The sequence below is a fragment of the Amphiprion ocellaris genome, chromosome 8, assembly GCF_022539595.1.
Source record: "Amphiprion ocellaris isolate individual 3 ecotype Okinawa chromosome 8, ASM2253959v1, whole genome shotgun sequence".
NCBI lineage: Eukaryota > Metazoa > Chordata > Actinopteri > Pomacentridae > Amphiprion > Amphiprion ocellaris.
Genome location: NC_072773.1, coordinates 20,656,375 through 20,668,759, shown reverse-complemented (window position 1 = coordinate 20,668,759; position 12,385 = coordinate 20,656,375). Strand labels below are relative to the sequence as shown.

Here is a 12,385-nt window from a genome sequence, read left to right as displayed (position 1 = left end):
GAGCTCATACACAGACGCACACACACACACACACACACACACACACACACACACACACACACACACACACACACACACACACACACACACACACACACACACACACACACACACACACACACACACACACACACACACACTTTCTCCTCAACCTCCTCCTCCATGTTCTTGCTCCTTCTCTCCGTTGTTTCATTGAGGTTCTGATCAGAATTCACATCACTGTCGCTTCACAGCTACTAGCGGCCTGCCAGCCATGTGGAGGTTTGTGAGCCGTAATAGCTGCTCTTTGATATTAGTGGATAATTTATGGCCCTGGATATTTTCTGGGAGTAAAATGCTTGACGCTGCTGTCTGGAATGAATCTTAGCCAACTTGACATTTAGAGAAAACTTACCAGTTGAATGTTATACGCCAACAGGACAAACCTCTTGTCTGCAGACACTTGGAATTTAGTCGTGGTCAGATCCTGCAGAAAAAAGGCAAGATTAAATTAGTCACCACATTATCAGAAACTTCTATTTCGACATTTGTGCAAAAAGTCTTGGTCTAGCTCTTCTTCCTGCTTATCCAATTGCAATTTCTTTAGATTTATGTATGCTTTATTACTGTTTTCCTCTGACCTCTGGAGGTCTTCAAGGGTCAATTCCTGTCTCCTTCTCCCTTATTGCATTTTCTTTATAAGGCACATTAGGTGCCAATTTGCCTGTTTCTTACCATTTTTTTGTGAAACCTGAAAAACTAGCAAATGTTTACAATCCTGTCAGACTGAAGCGGGAGTTAGTGCTTCCTCAGTCTCTAGCCAGATCATTCTGTAGTCTAATTATCTTTCTGCCATAGGGGGAAAAACACTCTGGCTTGTTTGTATTTCTTCCTACCAATCACAATCGTCTTAGGCAGAGCGAAGCGAAGGGTGCAGCTTTGGAGTTCCCTCAATATAGTGACAGGTGGAATTGTTTTGGTGGAACATTTGCAGGCAGAAAGACAATCACTGTGATTAAAATGGATAATCCACAGAAGAAAAAAAAAATAGCAGGGCTGTCTTACTGCACAATCCAAATCCTCTGCAAAACTTGAAATTTTCAGTGTGGCAGGCTGCAGCCTGGAAGTTGTTGCTGAGGGGGAGAAATTCAGCTGAAAAGCGCAGCCAATGGCAGGCTTTTACCCATAGCCTCCGTCAAACTGGTGCATCCTAATCTTAATAATTAATAATGTGGTTCCAAATGAAGCGGAACACTCTCAAGTTCAAGATGAGGCATCAAAAATATTGTTTTGTTTTACACAAAGGGAGAGGTTAAGCATTTGGAAATAAAAATACTGAAAATGGTTTTCTAATATATTTAGATTATAACAGGAGCTGACTGAAACACAGCAGAATACAGTGTTGCAAAGGGTACGAATTTGAAAAATTTACTTTTTCCACTGTGTCTGAGGGTGTTGAGATCAGTGTTCATGTTCAATAGATTGTTGCAGTTATAAATAACAAAATAAAACTGAACGTCTTTTCTTTGTCCCTAACAGAAAATGTGCAGCAAGACACAGAAAGCTGGGTTCTGTTTGTGCACAACTGGCTAACTTTACTCCTTTTTCAAGAACAACAGAAATCAATTTTTTACTTTTTCCTTAAGAAAAAAAAGAAGAGCATTTGAATACTGTGTTTATATTTTTGTTCAGTGTATTTACCCTCACAATGAGAAAATTCAAATCAAAGATAATTAACGTACTTAGGTCCTCAGAGAGGCTAATAAAAGAAAATTAAACTCAGACTACAGCAACCTGAACTGCAACCTCACAGAGCAACGCAAACTAAACTCTTGTGAATATGTCAGCTCAGTTCCTCATTTTTCTTGCTATAAGACGACCCACAGACCTGTCAGATGGACTCTACAGTTTCCTCACAATTTCAGCAGCTAGCCTAATAATTTTAAAAGGTGAATTCCCAATTTCAGGGAGCGATTTCAATTGTTTGCCCATTATGTCTAACTATTTGTCGCAGCTGTTAGCTGCTGCAATACTTCAACATGGCCGTCTTATTGGTCAGGAGAAGCTGCACTAATGAATGCATGGATGTCTGTTGAGTCGGGTTGAAGAATAAATCTAAATACTACCGAATTCTCAATATGGACACATACAACATCCAAATTACAGGAGCTTGCCATTATACATGATGTAGCCCACAGCAGAAATCTCATCTTCATTTTTACATCTTTTTTTCAGAGAAGAAATGCAAATATTACCACTCCCACTACAATTATGACTCATATCACAATGTTAAAATGATCACAATATGATTATTTTTGCACATCGTTGAGCCCTACTGTGGAGGCTGGAAGGAAATAACAATCAATATAACTCACTGAACTGACTTTCAAATGGTTTAGTCTGTTAGAAATGCGAAACAAGTATCGGGACAACGGGTTAAACGAAAAATGTTCACACCAAAATGCTTCATCTTTTGTAGATAGCAGCAATTCAATACCAAAGTATGCTAAGTAATTAATCTTTCTGTATATTTTTAACTGTGAAATAACTTTCTTCATAATTGTTTTTTTAAATAAATGCCAATTTACATTATAGGTAATTATGCAACAACAAGATTATGCAGTTCAAGCACATGTGCTAACTGTTAGTGTAAAGCAACATAACTGACTGACAAGTATCATTTTACGCATCTTGCTGACATACTACTTATATAAAAATATTACCCTGGCACTACAGAAGTACCCCATGAGGTACTTGGAACCCTCGCTGGAAATCACTGTTGGAGGAAGCAAACTGCACTCCTTCTTATCTTACCAAAACCTCAAACATATCATCCACGTTTGACAATTTTAATGTGTTAAATTCTTGTTTAAGCCAAGAAGTAGTGGGCAAAATTAGAATTTAGTTCAAAATATTGCTGCACTCCACAGTGTTCTTATCACCTTGATGCTTCATAGCACAATTGCTCTCAAATTTACGACAGAATTAAAAATCCCTCTAATTACAAGGCCGTGTGGCTCCACTGTGTATCAGCGAGTGGCCCATATAAAGTAGGACCACTCAGGTCATCAGAACAAGAGCTCCTGCCCAATGTTAAGGCTTGCAGTGATCTAATTTCTGCTGCCGAGGAATTTATTCAAGTTTCCTTTCCCTTATGTCTTGTTCTGATCTGACCATTAAAGATTTCATCTTTTTTGCAGCCCTGAAGCCTTGTGTAACACTGGGTTTGAAACGTGATATGGATTGTGTTTTACCTACTGACCGTGCATCTTAATCTCAAAGGCTGACACTATATTTAGGTCAAATTGTCTCCACAGGTAATTTATTTAGGGAAATCCCGTGTGCTTCTTCGCATTCATACAAGATAATATTTTCTTTCTGGAACTGGAAACAGTAGCATAGATGACAAACCACATCACAGCGCTAAGGAGAGACTTCTCAACCTGACAACACAACCCTACTTTAAGCTCCTCGGCGATGACCCATATAAGTCTGTCAGTGTCGCGCAGAGGCGGTGTTCAAAATGATGCCCTTGCTTGGAAAATTCTCTTTGAAGGCACATGCTGAGGGCTCACAGAGCAGCCAGATTGGGGGGGAAATGAGCTGATGCTGTCACACTGCCAAGTCTTTTTTTGTCTGAACTGTGGGATGTGGAGCAGTGGGGACTCTACAGCTTCTCGCTCTCAATCTAGAAACACCTCCTTCTCTATTCGCCCGTCAATTTGTCCAGCTGTCTCTGGATATGAGTCAATCAATACTGAAATCTGTCCCCGGTGCTCATACGCTGCGTTGCCGTTACTCACCAGGGAGCTGTTGTCCAGCAGAGTGGTGGTCAGGTTGTTGGTGAGGCTGAAAGACAGGACATGTCCCTCTCTGGTGCGCAGAGCCACTTCATTTTCTGAAATTTTTTAAGACAGTTCAGGGAGGAGATTATTAGAGTTAATAGAGTGAATACATAAATCCAGTTAGGGGTGACACTAAAGTGGTGTTAAGCCGTCAAGAGCACTTTGTCAGTCAGGAGTAAATTACAAGTCTGAACATGGATCCTACCATTCAGCCATGCCACACAGGGGTCATGAACTTTGAACTCCTCCCTCTCCAGATCCTCCATGGTGAGACGGGAACGGAGTAACAAGTGAGACTCATCTTTAAAGGCAGAGAGACAGAATTAACCAGTTCATCAGGAACACTCCTTTGTTTACAGAAATGCAAAGTCTGAGCCCTTTTCTCAGCTTGGCCTACATTTCTGCTTCATCTTGGATTCGTTCATCATACATGCAGCTCTGTAACATCTGCAGCAATTGGAAAATGCCTGCCCACTGTATACCTCCCTTTAAAGCAAGTTCAGCATTCTGGAAGATATGTTCATTCAGTTGTTGCTGGAGAGTTAAACGGCAAGACTGATTGTATATGCATGTATAGGCAGAAGGATTTCAGAGATGTAGGTCATTTTTGAGAATACAGTTTGCTTTGATGCCTTTGGAGCCGTTTCATTATGACAATACTGTTGATGCATTTGAATCTCTGAATTGCAATACTTAAGTAACTGTAATTTTTTTTTCATGATAGATAATCCACAGTATTGGCTTGTAGCATTTGGATTATAGTAATTTACCCATTGCATGTAAACAATGTTGGAGTCTAGTAATGGTTGCTCCTATGTAGTGTTTTAAATTTTTGACTTACTGTAAATTAATTTAAAATGTCACTGAGTAGAAAAATGTTCATAAAGAGATTCAAGCGTTCATATTCTTTATGGGGAATGTGATTGGTTTTGGACTTACACCCACTCCCAATTTAAGATTGCTTGTCTTTGTAAGAAACTATCTGCCTCATGAAGAATTAGCACCAAAAAAATCAAAAAATAAATATATTTTTACATGTTTGCCAGTGTGCAGGAAGTTTTTAAAATGCCTGCCTCTACTTTACACATGCCTAATGAGACAGATGTGCGAAGAGTCCCTTTATCTTGAATTGAAGTGGATACTGATCTCTTATCTGTCTTTAGATGGACGGCTGCAGCCTGCAGTTAGTTAGCTTAGCTTAAGACTGGAGACAAAATCCATGTACCAGCACCTACTCTATAGCTCATTAATTAGCACATTATCTCTTGTTTGTTTAATTTGTATTAAAACCAAAGTGTAAAACCAAGAAGTCACTGTTTTAGGATTCTCCCCTGGTTGCCTGGCAACTGCTCGGAGCCAAGAAATAGTCACAGAGATCATAACCCCATAAAAGGGTAAATCATTGGATTTACACTGTGGTTTCAGTACAGATTGCACAAAGAGGATAGAAAGTGTTCATTAGCAAACTTCACAGGAGGACTTTGTTGTATTTGGAAAGAGCCTGGTTTGTGGTTTCTCGCTGTAAGAGTCTTTGTGCTAAGCTACCAGGCTGTAGCTTCATCTATATACCCCACAGACATTAGAGCAATATTGATTCTCTCGTCTAAGTAACCACCAGAAAGCAAATCTTCCAAAATGTCAAAGTATTCCTTTAGTTTCCCACATCACAACTCCTCCCTGCTTTGATGTGTTTTCTTCCCTCCAGCTCTTCACACCCTCCTTGTCCTTTCTTTCTCTTCTTCCACATTCTTACCAGGCGTGAGGAGGATGACAGAGAGAATAACCAGAGACATAACAGCCAGGATCACCACCATCGCAATCCCGATGCCCTTCCAGTTCCGCGGGGGACCGTCTGAACTCCCCAGGTCCTGACATTGAAGAGAACATAAACACAGTGATTGGTGCGAGCACAGCCAAGAAGGAGGATATTAGTGCAGCTTCATTTCCACAGTCTCACAGAAATATCTCCCTGACAGGCATATCAGTAGAGCATTCCTCTGGGGACTGAGACCAGCCTTCAGCATCAGAGACCTTGCTGGATTGCACTAATTTTCCATATAAGAACTGCATAAAATTGTTGCATACGAGGGGATCTGCCTTTAATTGTGGGAGCAATTTTGGCCGCCCCATAATTCTTCACCCTCGCCTCATTTCACCTGTTACATGACTGATGGGCCATGTGGCACTGCTAAAACAGAAACGAAAGCCTAAGACTATAGTGTGCTTTTATAGGCAAACCTCCATCTCCAAAGAAGCAACAAGATTTATTCAGCAGCTCAGGATGAAATTGTTAACAAGGCAATAAAAACAAAGCAGAAGATGGGACTATATAGCCAGAAGATGAGTTACAGCCAAAGCTACAGATGCCAGGAGAGAAAAACTTTAGGTCTCGACTCAAGTCGTTGTATACGCTCTGAATGCAATCAAGGGGAACTGATGGAATGAGCCTGCATCGGTATCAGTCACAATTAAACACAATTGCGTGCCGTTCCCAGGCTGTGCTCCGCTCCCTCATACTCATTATGAGGGAGGGCTGCCGCTGCTGTAGCCACACGCCTGCTGGAGTGTGAGAGTTCAGTCACAGAGCAGCCATAAAACTCAGCCTTCATAATGCCCACCCCTTTGGCTTAACCCTCAAAACCTCACCTTCCTCCAGGCCTTGGAGAGGCGGGCAGCAGAAAAAGGGCATCTATGCACTTTACTCATCGACAGATTGTATCTCTTCCGTACTCCCTGGGTGACACCAGCTGTCCCTGATTCTGCGCTATTGGCCATGCTTTTACTCCACTACCATACACTTCTTTACCTCCTTTCACCATCTGACCCAAAGTTCCTGGCAGCGGAGTGTATTAAAGCACTAGAAAGTGAAAATGTACTTACATAACGGGAGTCAAGGTGTCTAAAACCCCATTTCAGAAAAGGGGAACATGGGTAATTCTGCAGGAACTGCGGATTAAAGACTATTGCAGTGAAACCAGAAGCAGCAGGGCTTCTCAATTTCTGTGTGCTTCTATGTGCATCTATTTTTTTTTGTTGCTGTGGGTTTGACACAGATTTTTATCACTTTCAAGAGCATTTCGCATGCTTTTATCTCTTGATGTAAGGAAGCAAGTGTACTTTATCCCCGAGATGACTGCAAGACATACAAGGTCCACCAGCACAGAACTCCTGCCAAGGTCTCATCTTCAATAGATCTTCCTGGCTGCAGTATCATAACAAATTAAAAAAGCACTACCAGTTGCACCTGCAGGGACAACTTTTAAGTGTGGATTGAACTTTCAATGCAGGCCACAGCTGGGTGATTGATGTCCAAGGCTGTGTATCTACTGGCCTTTCTAACACTGTTTTTATCTCGTTCTCTGTCGTCTTGGTGCAGAGTCTCTCAGTGAACCACCATTATGCTTCTATCAGATAAGGTAACCTCCCGGCTACAGTCAGCACTGAACCATGGTGCACCTTTAGTACTTTCAATTATAAGTTTGAAAAACTGAGAATTTTGAATGGTGCTTCCTTAACGTGGGGCAGTCCAGTGGTGCAGTAGTGAGCACTGTGCCCACAGCAAGAAAATCCTGGGGAAAAATATGAGCCTTGAATTGGTTGATTGGTTAGATTTCTTTCTGTGTGGAGGTTGCATTTTCTCCACTCTGCAAGACAAAGCAGGTATAGCTAATGGGTGGATGGATGGACCTCCTTAAACATCACCTCAGATCTTTTTTTAGCCTTGTTAACATGTCCATATGGTGATTTTTATTAGCTCTGCGGCATATCATGAAAGAAACGAGTAGGCAATGCCATGGTAGAGCATTTCCACCTTAAAATTGCGGAGTGCCAATGACAGTATTTCAAGGTTTCATATGTAACAAATCCAGTGGAGCTTTCTGATCATTCTTGTTCTTCAGAGAAATTACTCCAATATTACAGCTTACAATTGTGTTACAGAATCTCTACAGTGTTTGAGCAGAGTCATAGTTGGTGAAATCGGCTGCAGCGAGTGGTGGAGGGGTGGAAAAAGAGAGCAGCAAGGGCTTTACAGATCCATGCATTCCGGAGGGCACAATTGTGTAGCAAAATGTACACCATCTTAAGGCCAGAGCATATATATTCATGGAGAAGCCTTATAAATATGTAACTTTGATACACAGAGATTTGTTTTTATGGGTTAAATCTACAACTGGAGAGAGACTTTACCACAACAAATCAGCTACATGCTGGAAAAAAAAATTGTAATCCATGATTAATGATGGTTGTGTATCATGAGCTTACCGTAAAAACTTATTATAAAGTAAAATTACATTGTGGTTCCAGGATCTCATACTGGGAGGAGACACTAAATTTTTCACTTGACTGATTCCAGTACAGAGTGTTTTCATTTGCAAGTCCTCGCTGTAATTATTTGAGCAACATGAGACCAAAGATCCTCCTAATGAGATGCACAGCTCCTATCATTCCCCCGAGCTGAGACACCAGGCTATACTTCCAATTAAGGTCACATCATTGTTAAGACAGACAGGGAGAATCCCACACTCGGGCGAATAAGGAGTTTTGTCACACTGGTAAATGAGGTGCAGATGCGCTGAGCAGAGTCCCCAGAGTGAACACTGGAGAAGCTGTTAGTGCCGACTGGCTGCTGGTCACAATGCATGTGGGGAATCTAATGCAGAGCAAACTGCTGCCAGGGTTCTGTGACAGACCAGGTTTATATCAGTCAGCATGCTGATGGACAAGCAAAAATATCTCTTGAGCAGCTTTTCTGCTGAGCCAAGTTCAAAAAATTAATCACACATAGGCCTTCCCCGGTGCTCCGTGTTTTCACTCAGCCTGCCTGATCCCGCAGGAGTTAGATGAGGTATCAGTCAAACACCAAAGGCTACGAGGATGCAAATAAAAGGTCTTTATGTTTATGGATAACTCTCGTGCAGAGATCCCCCTGAGAGGACTTTTTGGCAAACCATGCAGAACTGAGAGAGCTCTTACATTTGCCAGCGGAGCCAAGGGATTTTCACTCAACTAAATGAGAGAATCGATAAGGTGTACAGTTGTACAGAATCCAGGGTGAAACAATTAATAGTGGGAATACAGCCATGAAGGAGACTTTTAGATAGAAACACTGTTGAACATGCTTTCTTGCACAGTATGACACCTCTCAGTGGAATACCAGGACCTTTTTAAACATTTCAACTTAAAATTTCAGACTAGATCTGTTTATGACGCTGCACACAAACTGATTCCAATTAACTGGCTCCTTTTTCTCAAAGCACTGCACAGAAAATCAAACAATCCCAACTGTATTGATTGAGTTTGAACGCTAAAAAAGCAAGTCACACCAAACACAATTACTCAATCTGCACAGCATGCACCACAACTAGGTTGCGCAGAATCCAGGCGGTGCTTAGAATTCATAAATTAGGCTCAGGAGACCTCCTTAACTCCATCTTCTGTGTCTTTGAGGCATCCGACAATAAATCAAATGCAGAGAAATGAGGGAACCAAAGCAGGCTGTTCGGGGATTCTGGTTTCAGATTTACATAACTCTAACCCCCTTTAACATCGGCCGATAATGTTTATGACACAAATGACATCAGCAAAGACATCAGTGAAAATGACTACACACATTAAAAGGGGGAGATCTACAGGCAGACACATACAGCCCTCAGTATAACCTATATGCTCCTGATTTTAATGATCCGCTGTAATTGCTCACAAGGGAAACTGTAGATTAGCAAGTAACCCACGTATGTATTACCTTGTCAATTTTTCTCACTGCCTCATTACAAATGAAGGTCATCATTAGAATGGACTGTAACTTTGACATGGCCAGAATAGATGGTAGCCAAATTGCCATAGTGAGATACTACAGCTCAGTATTGATTCATATCTAGGCTATCTTTCATCACATCCAGAGGAATTTCTGTGCTCCTACTCACTGCACCAGTATTTCTCCCTTTGTGTTTCTTATCTTAAAAAAAAAGAAAACAGTAGGTGGTACAGACACCATATGAGACTAACTGGGCAGATTTTTTTTTTTTGTCCTCCAGGCTATTGCCAGACAATGCAGCAAAAGCCTTAGTGAAATGAAAGAGCAACTGCTTTAGCCTCTGCTGCTGCAAGGCTCCCCTATCTTCTTTTCATGCTTCCCATCACACGCAACAAATTTACTGTACAAAAGGGTCCTGTACGAAGGAGCTTTTCCTCGGCATGTCCAGCCACTCAAAGTGACTGAGTTCCTGCCTAAGCAGCATCAGAAAAACACACGTGGGAGAGCTACGGGTGACATGATATAAAGTTACAGTAATATATGAGAAAGCATGTGCCATTTTTCATCAGTTTAAGGCTTTACGTCGATATTTCACCAGCAAATAATATGCGTATAATATTCTCGCTCTAAGAATTCACTGTGCCAGATTGTCAATTTAGCAGTGTGGATATTAAAACAATACTGCATTTGAAAAAACTATTTAAACCACTGTTTCTTTTCTTCCTCGATGCCAGGGATTAACTGAACCGGAACAAAAGCATTATGCTTTTCTGGCATGAAACTGTGGTATTACTTTCTTAGTTGGTTTTGGCAATAAGTGGCATCCCAAAGCATTTAAAGTGATTCTGCTATCCACTTTGCATCTTCTATACATCTAGTAATATTACAACCAAAATACAACAAAGGTAGCAGCCACAGTCTCAACACAATAACAGAGACAACAGACTTTTTCTTTATCTGAACTGAGGGTCAGAAAACACAGGGTGTTCTACTCTGCACAGAATGTAGATTGTCGTTTTGTGATAATGAGCTAAATAAAATTTAACTTGACTTGACGCACACGTGAACCCAGTGAAGCAGCAATAAAGACTGCTATTGAAAACGAGCAAGTAGGACTTGTCTTGTAATTGCTTTACAGTGTAAAGCAAATTGATTACACTGTAGCATGAGACGTTGCGACATTTGCAGGTATAATGAATCTTCTATGAGCCCTGCAGGCTTGTGTGGCCCTTTCAGGGAGACTATAGTGCAGCAGGATTATCATACAGCTCTTTTCAGACAAGTTTTCTCAAGATTTCATCACATCATAATGAAAGTAAAAGCCCTAAAGATGAGGGGGTCACCGAATGTCAAACATCGATATGCTCAAAGCACAATACAATTAGACCTAATTTAACTGCTTAATCTAGTCTCTCCAGCACTTTCTCCTCCAGAAACACATGACTGAAAGTGTTTCTCAAGAAGCCTGACAGTTTGATGTGTCAATTATGTGACTTGACAAGGGTTGAAATTGTTGCAGTGCACTGTAGAGAAAGAAAAGCGGGTGAGCAAAATTGACTGATTAAAGCGGGGGAAAGTTTTGCACGTTAGCTATGATCAATAAACCTGATCAAAATCAAAGCGTGTTGATTAAACTGATGCAAGACTGTACCACTATCTGTAATATTACATTAATCCATCACAGAAATTCAAGCTGAGCAACATCTTGTGTAAAATGCACCTACTGTACAATGGTTCTCATTCATGCAACATTAAAAAATAAGCACAAGCTGATATAAAAATAGAAGTGAAAGACTGGGTTAAATCAGAATTCAGACGGCACTGTAGATATTTAACTATCAGCATGTTACCATCAGCACTGGCTGTAGGTGTGGGTTCATAATCTCTGTTCATTGACAATACACCTATGCAGCAGAGGGCTAATCAATCATACAGTGCAGGCAGCCCCTTTGTCACTGTGCAGGTTCATGCTGGAGGGGACAAGCTGCTGGGACAAATTCCCATATCAGAACACTGGGAGAGGGGGCAAATGAGCTTCGTTGCTGGTGCAAACAATATGCAGTAAAAGTGTGCATGGGACAAAAAAAAAAAAAAAAAAGAAGAAGCAGAAATGTAAAGAGTGATCGGGACAGGACGTCGAGTTAGTCCAGGCTGCACCGCAGTGCTCAGAGTCAAGCCCGTCCAGGAGATGGATATTGACGAGGCAAAGTGGGAATGGACGAACAAACACCAGTTTATCCACCGCAAATCGGAAAACCTCCCCTCACAAACACACACATCTGCTCTGAATCTGGCAAAAACTGGGAATGAAAGAATGAAAAACACACACGTACCAGCTCCGTGGTCATGTTTTGTTGAGTTGTGGCAATCATGGTAATCCGCAACAAGCTCCGCCGCCTGTGTAGCTTCGGAAGCCGCCGAGCAGCTGCACTGTTGTCTTGCGGAGCTTTTTCTGCTGCTCTGCTTCTTCAAGTTTGTCCTCAGTGGGCTGGATGGTCTCTCTCCCCTCCTCTCTCCCTTCCTCTCTCTCTCTCTCTGCCTGGGTGACACTCCTTCACTCATTCGCCCATTTCCAACCTGTTTATAGGTTATTGATTGAGTCAGAAATCAATCATGACAAGGTGTTGTGTGTATAGATATACTATCTACGGCTCCAGCTGTTTCAGCACTCCTCAGTCAAAATGAGGGATTATGCCTCAACAGAATATTTAGGATATGATAAAAAGCCACTTTAACTGAAAGGCACACGTGTAGCTTCTAGTGTCATAATTCAATAATCTACACCTGAATAGAACAGTTTTATCAC

The 12,385-nt window shown here is 41.4% G+C and overlaps 1 protein-coding gene across 1 annotated transcript in view; it reads right to left on the bottom strand.

Annotated features, from left to right (window-relative positions):
• Positions 1-12,071, bottom strand: part of LOC111581034 (inactive dipeptidyl peptidase 10) — a 28,488-nt gene extending 16,417 nt beyond the window's left edge. The window contains exons 1-5 of the mRNA XM_023289054.3: positions 11,913-12,071; positions 5,578-5,692; positions 4,030-4,125; positions 3,783-3,877; positions 395-466 (exon numbers count right to left, since the gene is read on the bottom strand). Of these exons, the coding sequence (XP_023144822.2) occupies positions 395-466; positions 3,783-3,877; positions 4,030-4,125; positions 5,578-5,692; positions 11,913-11,951 (417 nt within the window). The 5' untranslated portion in view covers positions 11,952-12,071. The remainder of the gene's footprint in view (positions 1-394; positions 467-3,782; positions 3,878-4,029; positions 4,126-5,577; positions 5,693-11,912) is intronic.
• Positions 12,072-12,385: the final 314 nt, after the last annotated feature.